The following is a 22,498-nucleotide window of genomic DNA, read 5'->3' as shown; positions in this document are numbered from 1 at the left end:
TGAGTGCTCCTACTGCTTGGACTGTTCCCTATTGATATAAAACAAGGAAGAAATGCATGAGTGTACCTACCCTCAGTGATTTTCTACTTAAATGGTCCCCTGGACAGCCAGAAGCCTCATTTTTTTCAGCCCATCTAAAGAGCACATAGGCAAAGTTTTAAGTGACACGTTTTCTCACTAATACTACGTTAGCTGTTGATGCATGACTATGAAAGTGTACTTTATTTCCCTTCTCCTGTGGATTTAGGGTGCTTTACAGAGAGACTGAGAAAATTGGGGAAAAAAACAATCCCCCCACCACAGGCTAACTTTTGATCCATTTCAATCATAAATCTTTCAAAAATACTGATTACAGAAGGGGGCAAAACTTGCTGAAAGGTAAGAATAGTTGGATTTAAATTGGGAAGGCTTAACCCTGATTAATTGCCTGCTTAATAGACTGAATTAACCCCCCCCTCCCCCCCCCCAAAAAAAACACACATACACACGCACACAAAAACCCCACATTACAATGGAGTCTTGTATTTCAGGTGCCTTCAGTTAATTTCAGTGTGAATTGATGGGTCCCCCCATGAGGCTGGGCCTCCTGACATCGAGCATCCCGCTTTGGGGATGCCAGCTGGTTACTTCCCTGATGGACAATAAGACAGAGTCTGTCAGTAATGACAGATGATGAAAGCAAGGATCCTCACAAATACTTAATAACAGAAATGCAGGGTACCCTCCCAATGGAAAAAAAGAAGGCAAATTGACTGAGCTTGCCTTTGTGCCAGGAGGAGAAACAGGGTATCTGCAAGGTTTGAATGGACAGTATCTGCTGTATTTTGCACTTAGCTCTGGTGGTGGTTGCATGGTGCCGCCTCAGGGTCTGATAATTTCAGTGTGGTGGAAAGTCTCTTAGTGGTTGCAGGTTTTTGCTCCGATTCATTAATATTTCTAAACCCCTCACTGATGATGATATATTGCTTTTCTGGAAGAATTTTTTTTTTTTATATCAAAGCAATACATTATTATTGTGTGCTCCTTCTTAAATGGGAGATTTTAGAGGTGAAACATTCTCCTATCTGAGAAAATGAACTTCACTGCACGCATTAATAACTTTGTAGGTTATTAAAACAAATAAAATGATTGGTTTTTATTTTTGAAATTTTGAATGTTTGGCATTTTTGTTACTTGTCACTCAGACCAGACAGCAAAGATATGCTAGTTAATTTAACCGTGACTATGATATGTGACCCGATAGTCGCTTTCTGTTTTTAACTGTCATTTACTAGCATAGTGGTGTAATGTTCAGGTCCTAGATGCTGTGGGGGAGCATTAAATCCAAACTATTTACTTTGGATATTAAAAAAAAATAAATCAATTAATGGAACTATTTTACATAGTTTGAGGCTGTGGTAAAACATCAATTCCAGAACATGAAATAATGAGGTTATAGTAACTTGATATTGAATTCTTTTCTAAATCTATGGATCATCCTAACTTTACCATGCAAGTTGACTTCATGTTTAAGATTTTAACCACTATTGCATATGGTTAGGCTTGCATTATCAAGTAGAGCTGTTCACTGGTTTCATGTATGGAACTAAGGAGTCATAATCTTCTGGGTTTTATTCTGTATTGCAGGTTAATGCAACAGTAACTTATGATGAATGTTTCTGCTTTTCTTAAGTGTTACAGTGTATGATTAAACAGCTCTGTGGTGAAGGAAGGCTGCCCCAGAAACGCTAGTCAGTGATTTGTGCTGCATCTGAATAGGTTTCTATGGCTTTAGGCATACTGTGCCCAATCAAAGTATTGAAGCTTTGCTGCAAGTGAGGTGTTTAGTTTTACCACTTTTAACTGTTTTTTATTTCTCTCTCTCTCTTTTTCCCCAGAGGTTTTGTAACAGTTGCTAATATATATATATATATTTTTTTTTTCTGGGCTGATGACTGGAGTATAAGATCCTGTCTAACTGCTCTTTGGAATAGGTGTGTTTTAAAAATAGTGACCTCTGGGAATATAGTTTAGAATTGACCTTTTTTTTTTTTTTTTTTTTTTTTTTTTTAAATCTATGCAATGGAATCAGGCAGATAGACTCTCTTTGGCCCAGTTGTGTTGCCTGTTTGGAGGGAGGAGGGAAATGCTTACAGCTAATGAGAATCTTTTCTCAGAAAAACAGACTTGCTGTGGGTTTCGTATAGCCAATATCATGGAGGCAGGCGAGCTGAGTAGAGGAGCCCTTCCGCCGGTAGGATGCAGCTTGATTGCAAGGTGCACGAGAGGAGAGAAGGGTCATGGGCAGCACTGAGCGTCATGGAGGAGCACAGCCATAGTGGCGCCATCTCCAGATGAAGCAGCCCTGCTGAGGGACCACCTGCCTTTACAATAGGTGTTGGTACAGCTGGAAGCATTCTCCTCTTTTAACTTTGCTTACCTTAATTGTCTCGTCTGGAAGAATTCGCGGTGCTTTTTGTTCTCTGCACTGAAGTCTGAGTCGGGGCTCTGTACCTATATAAGCACCTGTGGTTTGTGCTGGGAGAGGAGTTTCTCAAAGTATCTCATGTATATTTAGTGCATCTGCGGTGAATGTTTCAGTGTAGCTAATAGAGAGCCTGTCCTCCATTAACGAAACAGCCCAAAAGAAAGTATACCTAGGGTGTAGGATGTATTTTTCTTACTAGCTTTTTAAGCACAATGTGAAGCAGTAGTGGCCGATCTATGGCTGTATCGGTCTCCCAGAACAATTAATTCAGGAGCCATTTGTCTCCACTGAGTACCCCTCGCACATGGCCCCTTGTTGGTGAATTGTTTTGGTGGCCCACAAACTGCTTCCTCCTGTCTGGTTATTTTTTTGAGCGTCCTAGAGTTTCTGGAGTGTGGGATCAGCTTTCTGTCCCTGCCTGTCCCCAAGCCCCCTTCACGCATGAGGTGGGGTGGTCACAGTGGGGTTACGTGGTGTTGCATGCTTGCTTGTTTAAGGGACGTCTTGTTGCCTTGTGCCCGTGTCTGCAGCTGTGACCTGCCCAGCCTGAAAGGTTGGAGGTGGTGATTCGGGAAATCTCTGGGGTGGAGAATCAGCTAATGCCAGAGGTGTGTGGCTGGTTGTCATCCTGGTTGTTTTGGAGACCTTTTGTTTTTTTCAAATAACTTATTTAAAAAAAAAAAAGGCCATTTGGCATAAGATTTTTCCCAGATTAACTGGTTCTCAAAATATGTATGCTTTTATGGTTCCTTCTCCCCTGTGTTTAAATATAAAAATGTTACAATGTTTCAGATAAACAAATGGGAAATCCCACTTCTGAAAAAGAGGAAGAGCCAGCACTACAAGCCAACCTGGCTAATCATTTCCTCCTTCCTTTAGCTTTTTAAGCATGTGTGACTTCATATCCAGCATCAGACACCTCTTTTACTATTTCTGTGCTGGCACAAACAGAAGCGGTAGCCTGGCTTCTTTCTTTGTGCTGGTGCAGGCCAATCAGTTGCAACAGATCTCAGTAAATTTGTGGAGTCATTTTCGGGGGGGGGGATTGTAAAAAGCCTTTGGAATGATTCCTTCTCAAGTGACTTTGGCAACCAACTTGAGAGTATTTCTCTTCTTCAAAGCAGAACAAAGCTTATTCAGTGTGTGTGCAGGCAGGGCAGAAAATGCAGCCTTTCCGTCGGCCTCCATTCTTCGAGGGGCTCTGGGGTAGCCCTTTCCGAGACACTGAAACCTGGCGTATTTCAATGGCAGTCTGAGCTGTTCTGTTTACTCCAGGGCAGGCACAGCAAAAATGTAGCTGGTTTGGTTATTTTAAGTTTTAGCTTACAATACTTGGAATGCTTCTGAGTGGGCTGCTGCAGTTATTTACAAAGAAGCACTGCCTGCCTATTATTTCTTGTTTAACAATGATTTTCACACAGCTAAGCAAGATAAGACAATTTGACTGTTAACTCTTTCTCTACAACATTCAATTCGCCCTGCCATAACACTGTTAGAAGTATGCATCTGGCCAGCCTCAGGTGACTTTCTGCAGCAGTTTGCCATACTGTAATGGCAGCATATAAATTGCCTGTCATTTACAGACTGTGGTTATCTGCAAGAGGGCTTTGAAATTCTCTGTAAGAGGTACTTGGTTTCATTTTCTTTTTAATTTCTGTGCTGAGCAATGGCAAGCTCTCTGTTGTGGGTGTGCAAGGCATGCTGCTTCTAGGCCAGAGAAACTCCAGACTTGGAAAGTGGAAGAAGGGAGCAATTTGTGTCATAGATGCTGATTGATTGCCTGTCCCTTTGGGCATCTTTGTAATGACCTTCCAAAAGAAAGACTTACTGTATTGGGCAGAAAACTGGAGGAGCCATTGTGTATTCAGCAGTGTGCAGCAGTTGCAGCTATGGACAACAACATAGTTGCTCTTAGATAGAAAGTCACTGTGGACAGATTTAGGCAGTCCTGCTCTGTGACCTCCTCAAAAAGGGCCTTTGGTTTTCACATATGAGTTTAGTAGGAATAAGGAAAAGAAATTCCAGGCTTGTACTTGCTGAGGCTTTTGATTCTTAGATTAAATTCCCTATGTCTTCAAAATGAAAAGATGGTTATAATATACTTAAATACTCTGCATACATTGGGAAAATAGCATGGAGTAGAGATGACTGGGCTTTTTGCCAGGGGTTCGGCTCTGCTCTCAAGACTAAAACAGAAATGTTCTGTTTTGCTTGATAACTTGTCAAATGCAATGACTGAGTTTTGCCTGGCTGTATGTACCTGAATCTCAATTCTCATACTGGCAGAGTAGACAAGCCATGTCTACAGATTTGCCTAAAATTGGCTGTGCCAATTGCAGTTCTCAACATTTTGGTGTATGACAAACAGGCCTCTCCAGCGTCTTGTCCCTGGCTTTTCAGGATCACTAGAACTATTTGCTGTATGGCCAAAGCAACGTTCAAAGGGTTGTACCTTCCTGGCAAACCTTACGTATTTGGACTCTGCTTCTGCAGGAGCTGGAGTGATCACAAGTCTGTCTTTGAATCGAAGTCCAAGGATGCCTCTAAACTGTGGAGCAATGCACTCTGTGGTGTCCCCGCATCCAGATTCCCCACTGTCTAGAACAGGATATTGCAATATACTGTATTTCTCACTGTCACATACCTGCGTTTGTGTCTTGTTTTGCCCCCCAAAAAGCCCACAGCACTGGGGTTGGTGCATGTTCAGGGAGCTTGGAGGCTTGCTTAGGCTGGTAGGATGGGGCATACTTGCCCTACAGGGATGAAGCCGCATGTGTTCACTTGTGTGCTTGCTGGGGTAATTTATTAGCCTTTCCCTGGGCGCAGCTACACAGGAAAAGTAGGAACACGGTGCAGCAACCCCTCTGCTGGGGCCTGTGCAGTTAGGCCCGTTGGACATAGTGCCATACCACGTACCAGCTGGAGTCTCAAATAATTATATTTTTGAGGTGCTGTTCCCAGGATACACAGCCCATCTTGAGCGGTGGATGTGTGAGGATATATTCCGGATGTATGTGCGGCTGCAGTGGGATGACGCATCAGGGCAGGCACCGTAGCTCCAGGGCCATCTGTCTGCTCTGGAGCTGACCGGTGCCGGTATCTCTGCCTTGTGCCCCTTGGTGCCCTGTTTCCAGGGTTAGGCTGTGGAGCTGCCTGGATATCACTGTGCTTGTGATGAAGACAAGCCCTGGCACAACTTAAAAGTTTTCTTGGGAAAGGTTACTTGATAGATGTAAATCACTCAGGATCTGTGTAGCTCTGGGAAGCGTTCTGTGTACCAAGAAGTTGCGGGTAGGGCAAGGCTGTAAGCAGGAGAGATGACATCAGTGTGCTGTGTTCATTCTCACTGACGTTTAGACATGCGTCTTTGGATCCAAATCAGAGAAGATTTGTCAAGCGCATGGAATGTTCTGTGGTGCAGGTTGCACACTGTGGGGGCAGAGGAGAAACGAAGAGCAAAGGCAGAGTGATTCAAACTGAGATGCTCGCTGCCTAACATCACCCACTTCCTACCTCTGCTCACCTGGCAGCTGTGTCAGCCCCAGCAGTGTAGCTGCTTAGTATGCAGCTTGCGTCGCTTCTGAGGTCGTGATTCAGAAGCTGCTGAAGTGCTTCATAGACAGGGATGAAATTGAACAAGTGCTTTCCTGAATTTGAATCAGGTACATTAGTGCAGATTTTTATTGTTTGCATTCTAGTGTGAAGCAACCCTTTTTCATTAGTGTTTGATTTATATTTTCCCCACGTTTCCCAAAATAACCCTTCCTTTTTTTCTTTTCTTTTCCAGGAAAAGAGGAGTAGAAGTAGTGCAGGTGAGTAAAAACTCCATTCAGTTTTTTCTGTTTTCTTATAAAGAAGGTTTACTGGATTTAAATGCTGCCATTCATCTGGATTGAATTATTTTTCTTTCTTTTCCATTCACTTCTCTGGTGTTGCTCAGGTACCATTTTTGGAAAAAAATGTGTCCCTTTTTGCTGAGTGTATGTGAGTTGAACCCTTCTAGTCTTGGGGTCAGCATGTGCACTGGTGAAAGTGAGGATGCAGTTAGGCTTTTCTTGTCTCTGTTAACTAATAAGATCTGATAGTTAATTAGGTGATGTTAATCTGTGTTTATTGCATTTAAGGAGAGTCAGGCTTAGCAGAAACAGGAGCTGTCCTTTAAAAGAAACCATGATGGAAGGAATGTTCTTGCAACCCAGCGAGCAGAGAAATGACACTAAAGTGCCTTGGAGTTTTAGTGCATCTACTGATGAGTTCAGATGTTGGCTACATTTTCTGTTTGCCAGGTCCGAATGGTCATATTTCACACAACATGTTACTTAAAGGATAGCGGCACCTTGGGAAAGGAATTATGTTTCTGTGACAGCTGTGTTTGTGTGAATAACACCTCAGAGCACTGTAGCCCTAAAAGCTCGAAGGGGAGGTGTGCTTTTTCTTCTGGCTTATTTTGTGTAGCTTGAAGAGCTGCATGTCACAGGTTTCGTTCTTGCCGATGCTTAACCTAATGCTCATTTTACACACTAAGGTGGTCAGTGTGTTCCCCACAAGTAAGTGTTTTGGGGTAACTCAGTAGCACAGCTGAAACTCCCTCAATAAAGAGAGAGAAGAGGGAGAAGAGAACAATGTGCTGTGAGCCACTGGTAGTGGATATTGCTCTAAAGTCCATGTGAAATATGCTTCTCAACACCAGCAGGGAGTAGGAGAAAGGCACTTAAAAATTTGGAAAAATCAGGCCATGTAATTTTAAAGAATACACTATCAAAAAGGTTTTTAAACAATTTTCACTGCTAGTTAAGTTGGAGAATGTCCCTTTCAGGAATATGTGATTATATGAGAACTGTGTGACATTACAAGGAAAGAGAGGGCATATACTTTAATGGCTGGATTTAACCATACTTCTAGTACTCTTTCACAACCACAGGGTCATTTTCCTTGCTTGTACCTCCTATTGCCTAGAGCTAAGGAGCAGCTTCTTTCATCCAGTCTGATGTGGTGCCTCCAGATTGATGAATACAAGCAGCATTTGCTAAGCACAGCTTCACAAGCAGCACAAGGAGAAAGCTAGCCTGTGTTTGTGTTGGAATCATCTATGACACACTATTATTTCAATAATACCCCACAATCTGGTGTCTGCATTTGTGCCCATATGAGATGAATTCAATGCTGCTTCCATTAGCTGAGCAGATTCCATTTTATCTTGTGGGTTAAAAGTTGCTGCCCTTCAATGTGTTACTTTAATTAGTATTTGCTATAGCAGTGTATGCAGGGAACACAAATTAATTTGTTGTTGCTGATGTTTGTGTAGCTTAATTGCTAGTCATCGGATAGACAAAAATAATTGGAAAGGATTTCTTTATTGAAAGAGCATGTTGGGAAACATTTGGACAGAACTGAGTAGGACTTTGTATAAAGGTACTTCACGGTTTCAGATTTCGCAGCATAGTGAAGATGCCAGACCAGCCTCTGTGGGGAATCTGTGCCCTAAAGGCATACTTCAACACTAATGCCTACTGCTCTCCTGGAACAGGATGGATGGCTGTGCACTATCACCTCTGGCCTATCACATGCCCATTGCTTTCCTATTACCTGATATTTCATATTACCATATTACTTGCAGCCAGTAGGGGATGTATCAGAAATGTGCTCTTTTCCCCATCCAGCGTTACTAAGAAAGCTTAGCCGTCCTTGCCTTGCATGATGCCTTGCACTAGCCCTGCTCCTGGATGGGGCGTGCCTTGGGGTTATCTGCCGGACAAAGTTTATTTGACAGAAGGAATATTGTTTCCCTGTGTTAAGCAACAGGGGTTTTTTTTGATTTAATGATTTAATCCCCCTTCTCACCCTTTAAGGAACATATCCTGTTGTGAGCTGTCTCAAGAGAAGCCAGCTTTTACACCTGACAATAGGCAAGTAACTTGAAACACAAAAATATACAGGCTGTTTATCTGTGTTCCTGTTTACATAAATTCAGAAACTTTCTGAATGCATTTTAGCATGTTTATATAAATGGATGTGCTTTCCAGTAAAAAGCAGTGAGTCAGAAAGTAACATTCAATTACTGGTTTCCAGATACAAAGCAGTGATGGGCAAGACAGGTATTGACTTCTGTGAACAGACATCATTTTTTTCTTTCCCTAAAATGTTGTGCAAGAGCAGGAAAGATCTTCCTACTAGGAGAAAGTAAGTCTTCAGTAAGCACTTACATGATTTGTTTCCTTCATGCAGTGAGAGATTAAGATGGTCCTCTCTCCTTTACCTAGACTAATGAAATCCTCTTATTTTGCTTTCTTATGGTAAATTCCAGTGTACAGATTAGCAATGAGCTGCTATTGGACAGCCATTAAGATTCTGTGACTTGTGTTCAAGTTCTGCATTTTTGTCTTGACTCAAATTTTTAGTTCCAGCAGAAAGAGTAGAGCTTTATTATTACTTAGTTGGGAAACTTGCATCCTCTGAAGAGAAGTAGCGCAAGAGTAGGACTAGCAGTGAGATGCTAAGCAAGCATCTCCCTGTATCCAGGAGTAAGACATTTATTCAAGCACCAGATTGAAAACAAAGAAAGAACCTCTAAGCTTGCATGGTGAAAAGTAATTAGTTTGTTAGAAATACTGATTTAATTTACATAATAAGAATTCATTGTGAACTCTATGCACAGAAGCTGAAATGCGTGACGTTATTATTTCATACAGTTGAATAACATCCATCAAGCTAGTTGGCTTAAAAGATAGTGCAGTAGATGAACCAAATAAAAAGCTTTCCAGGTTATGAGATTCCCAAAGACAATGTGAGTCTAAGCCTACACCCAAACATTTGAGAGCCTTGGGTCTGTGCTGAAGTGGTTACCACATTTCTTTTCTTCCAGCGGGCAATGGCAGAACTGTGAGTAGCAGCATCTTTCAGATTTGGAGATGTTTTGAATATAAACTTGTTTTCTGCAGCTTAAATGCAAGTCACTGAGGCAGCTACAAACCAATGTTATATTGCAAGACACAACAAACAAATGTCTTCCTGGCTTTTAAATATGGGCTGTTAACTGAACAGACTGCCATGCCTTGTGGCAGGTCACTTGTCTGATTTTAAGTAGGCATCACCACAGTATCAGAGTGCTTTTTGAATTAGGGTCCTTACCATTTTTGTACCCTGTGAAGGATGAAGGAAGTACTCTTGTTCCACTTACACAAGAGGGAAGCTGAGGCATAAAAAGACTGCAGGATGTGTCCAAGATCATATAGGGAAACGTGTTGCTGCACAGCCCCCGTGGTGGTGTGGGATCTGTGGAGTGCATGGTGCGTGTTACAACTGCGGTTGTCTCCGTACATGTGTGGGGCTGTGCTTTGCCCAGTGTAGAGGCTTCTCCATGCTGTCCTGTGGGGCCCGAAGGGAAGAGCAGAGCAGAGCAAGTGAAGGTATTCGGCAGATCTGATGCAAGTGCTGTGCTGCTGGCTTTCTTCCAACGAAAGGCTGCACTGGTTCAGCGGGATAGAAGCTTAAGGCTGCATTTAAAGTATTCTGGTTGTAACACTCGTGTGATTGCTGTGGCAGTTCTTGTATATCCCCTTAAAGAGACACGAAGGGACAGGCCAGTCAGAGCCATAGGGTGCTCTCTTGGTGTCTGGGGCATTCCCCACCATCCCCTCCTCTTCCTTTGCCCGCTCCTCTGGCCTCTTGCAGCTGCCCGCTCAGCTGGAGCGGCTTGAGCAGGCAGCAGCTGCAAGGGGCCCGGGGAGGGTTGCCGATGCCCTGAGCAGGTGACAGATAGGACTGAAGCCCCGTCTGCCAGCGCTTGCGGGGCATGCGCTGGGGCAGGGAGTTCCTGCGCTGGTCTAGGGATGGCTTTCCGGTCAGTGCTTAAGTAGAAGCGTTTCTTAAGAATTTCCTTTATCAGTCTTTCGAGGGAAAGAGTGGCCCTGAAGTTATGCAGTGCTTGTCTAATGAGGCATTAGCGCTAAAACGTATTTATTTTCTAGTAATGGAGTCTAATGCTGATGGGTTTTGGAGTAGCTTTTTAAAAAGTAAAGCAGATTTTGATCTTCTTTTAGTAAAAGCATGGTTTTGTTCAGTCTTGCCCTCCCCCCACCCCCTCACCCAAATTAATGGAGGGCCAAATTCAGAATTGCAAATTGACAGTGCTACTTTAACCAGTAAAGTAACCTGTGTCTTACGACTTTTTATACTAGTGAGGAAAAGAGAGAACATCTCCATATGCCTTGTTTTTCAGGAAAAATCTGTTTGGCATAATTTGAAGAATGTAAGATTGAAAACCTGCAGTGAAGTGGAAATCATCACAAGTACCTCTGATGGGGACATGCATTTATTTTTGTTTCACAAGCTATGCAAATCCAGAATAATTAGCTGCAGCCCTTTGGCTTCTGACAAATTGCCAGTTCAGTCTTTGTGTGTGACAAAGTTTGGAGCCTTCGTATTTCTCGCAACTTCAAAGCTGTTTCAAGCATTTCTACACCCAAGCTTTCCTAAAGCTCTAGTTTATGTTTTCCTATTTTAAAATAGTTAAGATTTCTTATTTTTGGTTCTAATAAACAGTAACACTCTCTTTTATCTTAGAAAGATGTTCTAGTCAGTTGGCTACAAAAGTGGGATTAGTCGTTGTATTTCAAGCTGCAGATTTTTTTTTAATAGCAATGGGATATGGAGGGCAACATGTTTTTCAGTGTGGAACAGCTGATTGTAGTAGTTACAATGGTCTAGGCTGCTGTTTTGTTTTCCTTTTTTTCCAACTCTCTGGGAATTCAGATATTTGAAATCTTTTACTTTTGAGAAGAAAACTGTCCTTTGAGCTGTGGGTTTTGCTGAAGACTGTGAAGGAAAACGGAGGGTCCCCTCCCCCCCTTTTAAATCTTCAATCAAAGTAAAATACCGATGACAACAGTTTCCACTAATTGTTGCCAGGGAACAGTTGTTTTCTTGAAATGTGGAGAGGTTTATTTTCATATGAAGTATTAATGGAATAAGCTTGTAACAGCAATGTCTAACCAAGAAAAGGGAGCTTATAAAATATATATCCAATAGCATATACAGAAAGATGTGACTGGAAAGCTTCCAAAGCAAGCAGGGTTGTTGAGAAGTTGGAGAGCTGGCTCTCTAGTACAGGGAGAAGAAAGTTTATTTTTACTTGCATGCCAGCCTCTTAGTAAAGTGCATGTTCTTTTGGGTATGGCAGTCAGTGCTTGCCCTCAATGCATTTTTGGAAATGATAATGAAAAAGCCCTCCAGCCCTCTCCAGTCTGGATTATGTAGATGCTTTGCACGTGCTTGAAGGTGAGGGCTGCTGGATGCAATCCTGAAGAGATACTGATACTGTTTAGCTTTGGTGTTCCACAGACAGCCCTAAATGTTACATTTTGGATGTCTCAGAGTGGGTCTTCCAAAAAAAATTGTAATCACAGAATCATACATTACAGCTTCTTCCCCCCAGAAGAAAATGGGACTGTGGAAAAACAAATCCCAAGCAGAATCCTTTCTCTGGTCCTTCTCAATGGTGCAGGGGTCCTTCTGTGCAAGACCACCTTGGTACCTAACAAGCAACATTGCTCAGCCAGAAGCGCAGGATCCAGTGCAGGGAGAGATGGTTTTTGGCATGTTGAGAGACATTGTATCAGCAGGCTGATCAGCCAGGTACAGCCTGGTCCTTTCTGGTCCATTGGGGCAGAAGAATAAATACACCTTTGCTGGGGAAGGGAACACTACAGAGGATTAAATAGATTAAATAAGTAAGCACTTATTCTTTAAAAATGAGACAAAGTAAGCCAAACAATCACAATTTTAGGTATTTCTGCTTTATTTTACTGTCGGTGTATGAATGAGAGAACCCTCAGGTAGACTTTGTGGCTCAGAGGTGTAAAGTCTGACTGATTTGGTTTGATTTCTTTTGATTCTGAATCCCGCTGTCCCTAAACAAGGTGTGGCTTCCAAAATCATTCTCAGAAAGCAGAGTGAAAACATTACTAAGATTTAGAAATCTGTAACTAATATGTAATGAATCGCTTTCAGGTTTGAGCTTGTCCTGCTTTGGCACATGGAGCCTGCTCTGCCCAACTCCTTTGTCTTCTACTGCCACCTTGGTAGGTATGTTGTGAGGAGACAGCAAAACTTCATAGGGCTGAAGGCTGTGAGTTGGGATATCCTGGGTGGAATCCCAGTACCTTTGGGAGGTCTGCCAAAGGTTTGGCGGCTATAATGGGACTGAAATTGCACTGGAGATTTGTTTTGCTTTGTCACTGGCTACAGGCATTTTGGGCAACTCCCTTAAAAATTCTGCCTCCATTAGCTAATTAAGGTAATCTTCCATGTTATGCAATGCCATTTAAATTGTTCGAAAAAAGAAAAAAAGCTTTGAGATATCTGCATGGAAGAGGTGTAGAGTAAATTCAGTGTGAAGGGACACATGGAGCATTAGTGGGTGCTGTAACTTCTGAAAATTGCTGTATATAATACTTTCTTTGTCATCAGCAGACAAGCGTCTTCTCAAATACAAATGTGAACTGCAAAACTTCATAAGTCTTTCCTCAAGAAACAATAGGAATAAAAACAAGATCTTGAAGGAAAAGTTGGCTCTTATGCTAGGGAATAAAGCTCTGTGTTTGCCTCCTTTTGACTAGGAATATTTTGCAGCCTTAGTCTTTGCGGAAAATGGCAATTAGACATTGTTTTTATTAATCATGATTGCTACAGTGGTGCCTATAGGCCAACAAAGAACAGGCTTTAATTTTGGACTGCATTAAACAAGAGGATTATTTGTCTCACTGGATGCAGGTGTTATAATATAGTACCAAAGCAGGCACGTGGAGTGTGTTTAGAGACACGTAACTCAGGAAATGCCTTTTTTTAATTTAAAAAAAAACAAAAAAAACTTATTTGTGGTTTGCCGAAACTGCAGAGCATATGCTGTAGTGCAAGTATGCAGGCAGCTCTTTTGAACTCTGCTTCAAAACTTTTGTGTAGGAAGGATGGGAAGGTGATTTGATACAATTCCAGGGTTGACTGTACCTCTGAACCTGAAATAAGCTCTCAGGTCTGAGTGCATGATCCTTTGTCAGTCTGGGGGTGAAACCATGCAATCCCCCCACTCCAAGAGAGCTGCGAGCTCCTGACCGTGACAGTAGTTGTGACCCTGTCTTCAGGCCAGGGGTTTAGTTCCACAGAGACAATGATGTTCCTTTGGGAGCAATGATGGTATCCGTCATAAAGCTAAGATTTACTTGCTTAGAACAAAAGCTTTATAGAAAGAACATCATAAAAACAACAAAACATATTATTTGTCTGCCTTTCTTGTTCATTGGGGATGCTGGGAGGTTTAAACTTCCTGTGGACTCTGCAGAAGACCAGGGGAGGCTGGGAAAGTCTTCTGCTGTGTGCTGTTGACTCTTCCTTCCTCCAGCTTCTGCAAAAATGACTTCCTTCTTTGATCTCAGCTGTGCCCTGAGATACTTGCATCTGGAGATCCATTATACTGCATTCTTGTTTGCTCTTCTGTCATTTCACAATTAAATCAAATAGATATATTCATATTACAAGAATGCAGAATATTCTAATAAAACTTGCTACTTAAAGACATTATGTTCTAAACCTAGGTTTCTTAGGTTTTACTGTATTTGGTCTTTAGCCTCAAGTTAAAGAAGCTCTTAACATAGGTACCATATTTTAAAACAGGACACATTCAAACACAGTGAAGCCTGAAAATGGTTTCCTAAATCTGATTTTCTTCATGGAGTTATAGTAGAAAAAAGAAATTTAACCCTGAAATCAGAACAGCTGATCTTCAGATTTTTTTTGCAAGGGGCACTGTGTTTTAAAAATGATGTCTTTTACTAGTAAGAAAATTCATCATTCAATTAACTCTGCATTATTGGTGGAAGGATTTTTTTTTTTTTTTTTTTTTTTTTTTTTTTTTAGCAATAGCATAGACCTCCTTTTGCTGCATATCTAAAGGTAGGCAGACCAGACAGATATGGTTTCTGCACATGCTGTAGATGTTTTCCATGCCTTTGGTTGCTATTTTGCAATATTTTTCTTTTTATAAAACCTAAAATATTGTTGGAAAATACTTATGGTCTTTTTGATAATTTATTTTTAAGCATAGTTTTTGTTTAGTATTTGAGAATATTTACTGCTAAAGGTGACTTTGCACTGCTGACCAAAAGCAGTGCAATTAATAACTTAGGATGGGAATTGTTCAGTGTAGCCTCTCAGCCTGAGGAACATAGGAGAAATCCAGGAAAAATTAAGATCCAGGAGAATTTAACATGATTACAAGTATACTTTCTTCAAAGTGAGGTAGAAGTGGCATCCCCAAAATGTGCTTCTTTTTAACATGAGGTCACATTTATGGAAAACTTGAGAGCTGCTTTTTCTTTTATCCCTCTTCTCTCATATAACTTGTCAGAAGGGAAGATAGCTGTTGCAGATTCCTAGATGAGGTTACTGTGGTTCTCTGTTGGCTAAACAGGCAGCAAGGATGGGCCAAGCATGGATAACAGATGGATCAAAACAGTTGTTAAGGATGTGATGTGATCTATACTAAGCGGTCTTGCAGTAAGTGGCCCCTCCTTTTGCAAAGCTCTTTTCAAAGAGGCGATTCGGGCCAGGAGCTTTCTTTGCATAGACTATATAGGGAAACTGGAGATGGAAGCATGCATTTTTCAATCTGAGGTTGCTTCAATAAATGATAGTTGCCTCATTTAATTTCCTGATAGGCGTGCTTCCCTGAATGAAAGGGTTTTTGTATAATTTAAAGTTGCTCTACATACTAACTTACATGTATATCATGTCTTCATTTGAGTAATTGTTTGTTATAAGGTGTTATTACTTTAGTAGTTAGTGAAGACTTTTTTCTTCTTTCTTTTTTTTTCCCATCCCGGCATCTTGCCAAAGTGGAAACAAGTTATTTACAGTGTTTTGACAGAATCATCTAAAGACGGGATGGAAAAGATGCCATACGGACTGAGCTAATACTGTAAGAGACTGAAATGTAAGGGAAACAACTGTTGCAGTGGAATTTTTGGCCAACTTTGCAAAGACAGAAAAGCTTTTTAGCTTTGTTTTTATAGTAAATTGTTGATTGGAGCCAAGAGCTTCCTTACTCCAGGGTCTAAGTGCATCTGAAAATGTTTTTCTTTGTGCAGGAATCTTCATTGCACAACTCTGCTGTTCTGTAACCTTAGCAGCATAGAATTACTGTGTTAAAATTGCTCATTGACTTACTGATTGCAAAGATTAGAGCACAAGCTAACTGCTGTCTATAGAATTTATGTTGATTGCAGAGAGATCGTTTGTACTTTAGGTTAGCTTGGAAAATGTTCTTTCCTGTGACCTAGATGAGCTTATCTTGTAATACCCTTTCCTTTATGATAACATCCTTAAGTGGCTGAAAAAAGAACTGCAGCCATAAAAGGGAAAAATGTATAACTTTTTCTTTTTAACTTTAAGTACAAAGCATTTTGAAACAAAATCAAAGCAGATTAAATGTTCATAAGCCTGCTGTGATGACTTGCATACCATTCAAGCCCTTAATGTCTGGCTTATCAGTGAACTAAGTGACTAAAAAGGAGGAGAGATAGCATTTGCTCCCTTCTGGCGACAGATCCTCCCACCGGTCCCTGTTCCTGATTGTTGTTCTACCTCTAAGCCAAAAGGACAGGTTAGTGTTGCTGGTGGGTTTCAAACATTGAAACTCCTGAACTGGCCAGAGGACCTTGTTCCTGCCAGCAGTGCACTGCCCTTGCACTGTTTTCAGTTTCTGCTGGATTAGAAAACTACACCCCAGTTCTGAGTCTTGCATACAGGTGTGTTGAATGTTGAAGCTCTTTTCTGCTTTTTTTTTTGATAAAAGCAGTTTTGTATTTTTTGCTGTGATTGTTTTGTCTTAGATGTTACTGGCTACTGGATCTCTTCTTACCTTCTTTAACCCATTTGTATGGTTAGATCAGTGCAGCTCTTCGATTTCCTTTTGTGATCCCTAAAATCTGGATCTCTTGGACTGGGTCTGTAGAAATGGATGCACACAAAAGCTGTATTTGCTTTGCTAGCACTATGAGCTGTGTAGTTGTGATAGCGCTGTGCCAGAGCTAGCATGGCTGATCTCTAATGTTGTTTGCAGCTACCAGGACCAGAACATGTTCAGTCTATCCAGTATAGTCCGTGACATAGCCTTACAGTGCCATTTACAGGTTGGTTGTTTTGGCATCGTCTTTCTTATTTAGGACACTCAGCACTTTGTACAGCAGCTCAGTGCTTTATATTTATTTCTGCACTGGTATAAAGCAGGTCCAGCCACAGTATTGTACAAGGAAGGAATGAGGATACCAAGACACCTTAATGGTCAGTGATAGTTGGTTTGTGTTGTGAAAGTTAAAGCGAGCGCGTGGAAATATGTTTCCTAGCTCTGTCTGCAACTTTTGAGTTCTCGAGTGTGGGTTTTTAATTTTTTTTGTGACAAAGTTTTAGCTCGGTCACTAAGGATGTTTTGATAGTATCTTCAGTAGATTTACTTTTCTCATGCTCCTGACGCTGCTTACGAAGTCCCTGTTCTGCCAACCTATGTGCATCCTCGCCCTTGTGTGCAGGGAGGACCTCTTCAGCCAGTAATGGAGGTGGGAGTGCCTTACGTTAGCCCTGGCTGAACCCCAAGAACAGAAGTGCCATGCTTGCAGGGCGAAACTGGAAGAACAGGTTGTTCGGTTTGGTGGAGGGGCTGAGCATGAACTGAAGATGCTTCAAGGAGGCAAGTGTGGCCAACCCAGGGCTCCTGAGCCACCTGGGACTTGCAAGCTCCTAAGCCATGGTCATATCGCATGAGCTGTGCTGATCCAGAATTAGCTGAGGTTATTGTGGGGTGTCTTGTGCTTGCTTAAGAGCCAGGAAGGGATCTGCTCTGTATTTTTATGGTTCTCAGTTGTGTGTCTCTTGTGACGTGTCTTGAAGAAGCTGGAGAATTGCTGTTTCAGAGCCTTGGGGTTTCCGTGAGCAGGGTCTGCACTTATGTCTTGGAGGAGAAACATTCTGATAGTTGAAGGATTTTTAAATCTAGCAGGTAAATCCAGAAAGACCCAGAGGCTAAAAGCTGAAGCTTTACAAATTCAAACTGAAAATGAGCCAGGAAGATTGACTGTTTTTACAGTGGGATAACTGATCCTCAAGCAACTCGCAAACTGAGCTGACAGACTCTTAACTTGATCGTTTCAAGGGAAAATAAGCTGGGGAGTCGTTTTTGTTTTAACAAGTACATGATGGGGCACCTGAAGCTGATAGTCAGTGCAGGAACTGATAAGTTTCCAGAACTTTCTTGTGTAGGAGGTCAAGCTGTGGATTTAATGTAATGTTAGTCCATTTTGGCCTTTTCAGATTGAGGAATGTGATTGCTTTTGCCTTTTCCTTAGTACTGAATATTCCCTGTTTTTGAGGATTGCTTTATAACTGTTGTCAGAGACCCTTATGGAAGGGGAACAGTTTAACTCTGTTTACAGCATATCTAGTTTGTAAGTAATACTATGTTGGCTTTTTTTGTGTTGCATAAGGAATTGCAGTGTAAATACTGCATAACCATGCATGAAAAATAATCTGTGCATGGAAATGCTGTCTGGAAGGTTGTCTTTGTTACTGCCCGGATATATCTATTTGTAGCCAAGTTTTGGTGCAGTAATACCATCAAGTTAATGTTTAAAAGCAGGGCTAATAGAGAGTTTACTTCATATTCAGTAGGTAGGATTACCAAGCATAGTTGGTGGTGACTGTGAATTTTAATTTCTTGTACATTTTTTTTTTTTAATTGATGTGCTGCACCTTTATTGACTTGGTCAGGGTTGTTTATGATTTTGTCTGAAGAACTTTGTGTGTTTGCAGAGGATTGCTCAGCAGTAGCCTATGGCACAGTGAGGTTGGCTGTAACATGCTCAAGCTAGGATGATGAACCATAAAACAATGAGGAACACACCCAGAAACAGCAAATAAATAGAAATTTAGAGCAAAACAAAGCAGCTGACCTGCTGAAGAGTTTTACATTTCTTTGGGGCACAGTTTGTAAAGTGATTTGCTTCTGAGATTTTACTTGCATGTTTGTCATCCTGATATAATGATACTCTGCTTCTGTAGATGTTCATGTGATGTCTGCAGCTGTTGTAAAGGAGCATTTCCCAAGTATTTAAAATAGGAGCAACTCTTTGATATTAAAACAACTTGCATCTTAATTTGTTAAATCTTTTTAATTAATCTTTCACCAAGTGATATCTATTTTTTGTATCAAACAGAGACAGTATGAAATTGATCCATAAGGAATCTAAGTACTCAGGAAGGGCTTGGGATCTAGACATGTATCCTGACTTATGCTTATGCTGTAAGACTTTGCTGTTTCTATGTCCTAATAATCAGCATTTCTTTCCCAAATTGTATGGGTGGTAGTTTTGTTTTTGTTTTTTTATATCAGGAGAGATCATAAGTTCAGGGCTGAATTTCTGCATACTTCAGGCCATTTATTATTGTATATTGAGATGAACAATTGCTTGACTTAAATGACCCATCTTGTATTGGAGGTGAAAGCTGAATACAGTCTGAAAGCATTTTCTTTTTTTTAAAATTGCCCTCAATCATGGGACATGCCCCACATCAGTGTCTGGTGGGTGACAGTAACTTGACAGGCACATAATAAATTTTAGAGTGCTTATGGATTTTGTTTGTTTATTTTTCCCCTCAAAAGTTTGAGTGGCTGTTAGTAGATGGGGGGGGGGAAATGTTGAGTGTTGAAAGACATGCTTTATTTATTTATTTTTAACAATTCTTAATGCTTCTGCAATGTGGGTTGAAGAAACTTTACCATTTCTTGAGCTTTTAGAGAAAGAACCAAATTGCAATATTTGCATCTAGTGTTAACTGAGTTTTAAAGGAGTTTGGGTATGAATTTCAGATTTTAGTGGAAAAGGTGAGATTTTGTTGGCATTCAGTTTTTTGATGCTGTTATTCCTGCAGTCACTTCCAAATTCTTAGTCCCATGACCTTAGAATCCGGTGTCTTCAGGGAGGAGAAAATGAGGTATGTTATTATCTTGCTTGGAAAAAATCTTATGTAAAATATGCTGTCATTGTAAGGAGGGTATGAAGATAATGCTGAGCATGAGCAGTGATGTTCTTAATTAAAACAGAGAGGTTGATTTAATGAAGGACCTTGAATCTATTTAATTAATTCCTGCCTTACCCTGCCATAAGATAAACCTGTAAGTTGTAACAGTTCAGCATGAGGATGGTCTCTTGAATTGTCTCTGCCCCTTTATAAAAGCAAGAGTGTGACTATAATATATTTTAAGTCAGAGAGTCTGAGATCTCTAGGGGTAGCCCAGTTGATTGACTTGAAGGTTGTGATGCTGCAAGCTTTAAATTCAGTGCACTACAGATGATGAAGTTCTCACATCACTATGTTGTCAAGGTCATGGATTTATCTGAGATAAACCAGCTATAAGGAGGTAGGGCAGGTTGTGCCTTGACACATGTAGCCTGTTTTGGGCAGGGTTATCACACAGACTGTTTAACCTGACGGGGTAGGTCAAACCAAAGGTGGCTGTCTTGTTCCATGCATGGCATAAAGAGATTATCTAAGGTTGTGCTCTCCTTTCTGCAGATGTTTGTAGAAGTCAGGGAGTTGAAAAACCTACATTTGTGATGGGAATGAGAAGGCATTAATTGTGGTTAGAGCTTTCAGTTCTTTAATTGCCCTCGTTGCACTTCTTTGTATGCAAGAGCACATACAGTGTTTCCTATGATTTTGGTCTGTTTTTCTGGGACTATATACTAGACTTTTTTCTCTTGTCTGATTTCTCTGGGCGGCCATGGACACCTATCTACTTTAATATTTATTTTCTCATTTGTTGTCATATTTCACCTATTCCAAAAGCTGTGCCTTAGACCAAGAATAAATGAGTGAAAAGATAAACCCTATACAAGCTAATTTTACAAGTAAAGGCCATTAAAATAAACTATTGTTTGTGTGTATACTTTGTTAATCCTAACACTAGAAACATTAGGTGAAACATTTGTATGTGTTATAGTTCTGGAATAAGATGAATAACTGAGGAATGACATGTCTACAAAAAATTCAAGTCACTTAATCTCTGTGCTGAAAGCATCTATTTATGCTAAGGTTACATATAACTAGCTGGTCACTGGTTTGAGTTTTGTCCCTTGTTTTAAGGGGATTTGTTGGCTCATTTGTTTAAACTCTGTGTATGGAATTTCTTTTTCTTTCAGTTGAACTTTTCTGTAGTTAACATAAGCAGGTTAAGCCTAAAGGGCAGAGCTTTTGAAGAGCAGATTTCAAATTTCAAAGCAGTTTTCACCCCGGTTCCATATTCTTCTTTGTTCCCCTTCACAAAAGTCTCTGCTGCGGTGTTTGGAACAGGGTGTACTGAAGGACGGGTCTTTGGGGCCCGTCCTGTGCCTGTACTTCATGTCGGCTGGAGGCAAGCCAGCTCTTCTCTTTGAAGTTGCAGAGCTGTGCTAGCATGGCGGAGGGCTGGGCTTGTTTCGCAGCAGGACTTAACCAGCTTGAGCTCTCTGCCACCTCAGCGTGGCTACGCAGCCTCCCTCGGACAGCCAGGTTACATCTGCCCAGGCACAGCAGGCACCTGACTGCCTGTCCGTGACCGCAGAGCCACCCAAAATCTATTAATTCACATGACTGGAGTATTCAAATGACTGTTTATTTAGAGAGAATTGCAAAGTCTCCTACAGCACAACCAACTGTGTCTGTTAGGACAGTCCTCTCAAAACTACTTAGCTTCCTCCTGCTCCTTACTAGCTTTTAAGAAGCCTTGTGTTTCTGTAGCACCTTGTTTCTTGGACTGAGATAAGAGGAATGCTTTGCACCTCATTTGTCATCTGTAGCACATCATCAGTTGTAAGCTGTGGTGCTAGCTGCCAGCAGAAGCTGCAAGCATGGCAGCCTGGACACTCAGGGATGGTGTTCCAGTGACTGGCCTACAACATGCAGCGCTGAATACCGGGCCTGGGCAGACAGGAGACCCCTTCTAATATGCTGAAAGAAAAATGTAGCAGATCTAAGGCTGCCAACACCAAATTGTCCTGGTATTCCTGCAAATTTTGGGTGATTTTTTATGACACAAAAGTATGTTTGGAAGATAAAATTTGAAAGCATTACAATGGAAATGAGGTATACTAATGAGAGAAATTACTAGATATCAAAATAGCTTCCCAGTTAGTTGAAACTGTTTAAAATTGGGATTTTATTATTTTCACAAAGATACATAGTTCAGGAGGTCTTGGTGAGGGGAAATTCTGTGGCTTGTGCAGTAGAACAGATCAGATGATCATAATGGTCCTTAAATACCTAAAAATCTAGGGCTAAGTTGCAAAGTAATGAGCCTGTTTTTCAAAGGTGCAGAGCAATTGCTGTTAACGTCCATGGAAAATGCCAAGCGCTCTAGCTGCTTCCTCAGGGCATAAATATAAATGCAGAAGCCCATTTTGAACTTTTTTTTTTTTTAATCTTGGCTGAAACATCTTTCTGAATGAATTCCACTGTTTCATGCTAGCAGTTTTTCTGACTTTCTTCACAGTTGCAATACTTCTATTTGGGCTGCTAGATATATGCATATACTAGATAGTATATGCAAAAGGAACATGCATACTACATATTTGTGCTAGTTATAATATGAGGGAAAGGAGTAAAGTAAGACAAATTTCAGGATGAAAACTTGATTTTTTTTTTTTTTTTTTAATACAAGGTTTTGCCTCACAAGATGTTTTAAATATTCAGTGAGAGACTTTGGTTCTGTGGGAACTAGTCAAATTTAGCAGACTTAAATATAGAAGCCAAGTAGTGCTGTGACTTGCAGAAACCCTGCCATTATAAAGAAAAAAAAAAAGCTGTTCTTGCCACTTATTGCTCTTCTGTGCTCCAAAACACTGCATTTAATTTTTTGTTTTGTTTTCAAAGGGCTGAGGGGGTGAGATTGTTCTCTCTAATACTACACGGCTACTTCTGGCTTCAGTATGGCACCTCTTTGCAAACAAG

The 22,498-nt window shown here is 41.0% G+C and overlaps 1 protein-coding gene across 1 annotated transcript in view; it reads left to right on the top strand.

Annotated features, from left to right (window-relative positions):
• Positions 1 to 22,498, top strand: part of ITPK1 (inositol-tetrakisphosphate 1-kinase) — a 160,568-nt gene that overhangs the window by 32,376 nt on the left and 105,694 nt on the right. Inside the window, exon 3 of the mRNA XM_067296961.1 lies at positions 6,255 to 6,279. Coding sequence (XP_067153062.1) covers positions 6,255 to 6,279 — 25 coding nt within the window. The remainder of the gene's footprint in view (positions 1 to 6,254; positions 6,280 to 22,498) is intronic.

The sequence above is a fragment of the Apteryx mantelli genome, chromosome 4 (assembly GCF_036417845.1).
Source record: "Apteryx mantelli isolate bAptMan1 chromosome 4, bAptMan1.hap1, whole genome shotgun sequence".
NCBI classification, from domain to species: domain Eukaryota; kingdom Metazoa; phylum Chordata; class Aves; order Apterygiformes; family Apterygidae; genus Apteryx; species Apteryx mantelli.
The sequence above is the reverse complement of the archived record's forward strand: the minus strand, read 5'-3'. Positions and strand labels throughout refer to the sequence as shown.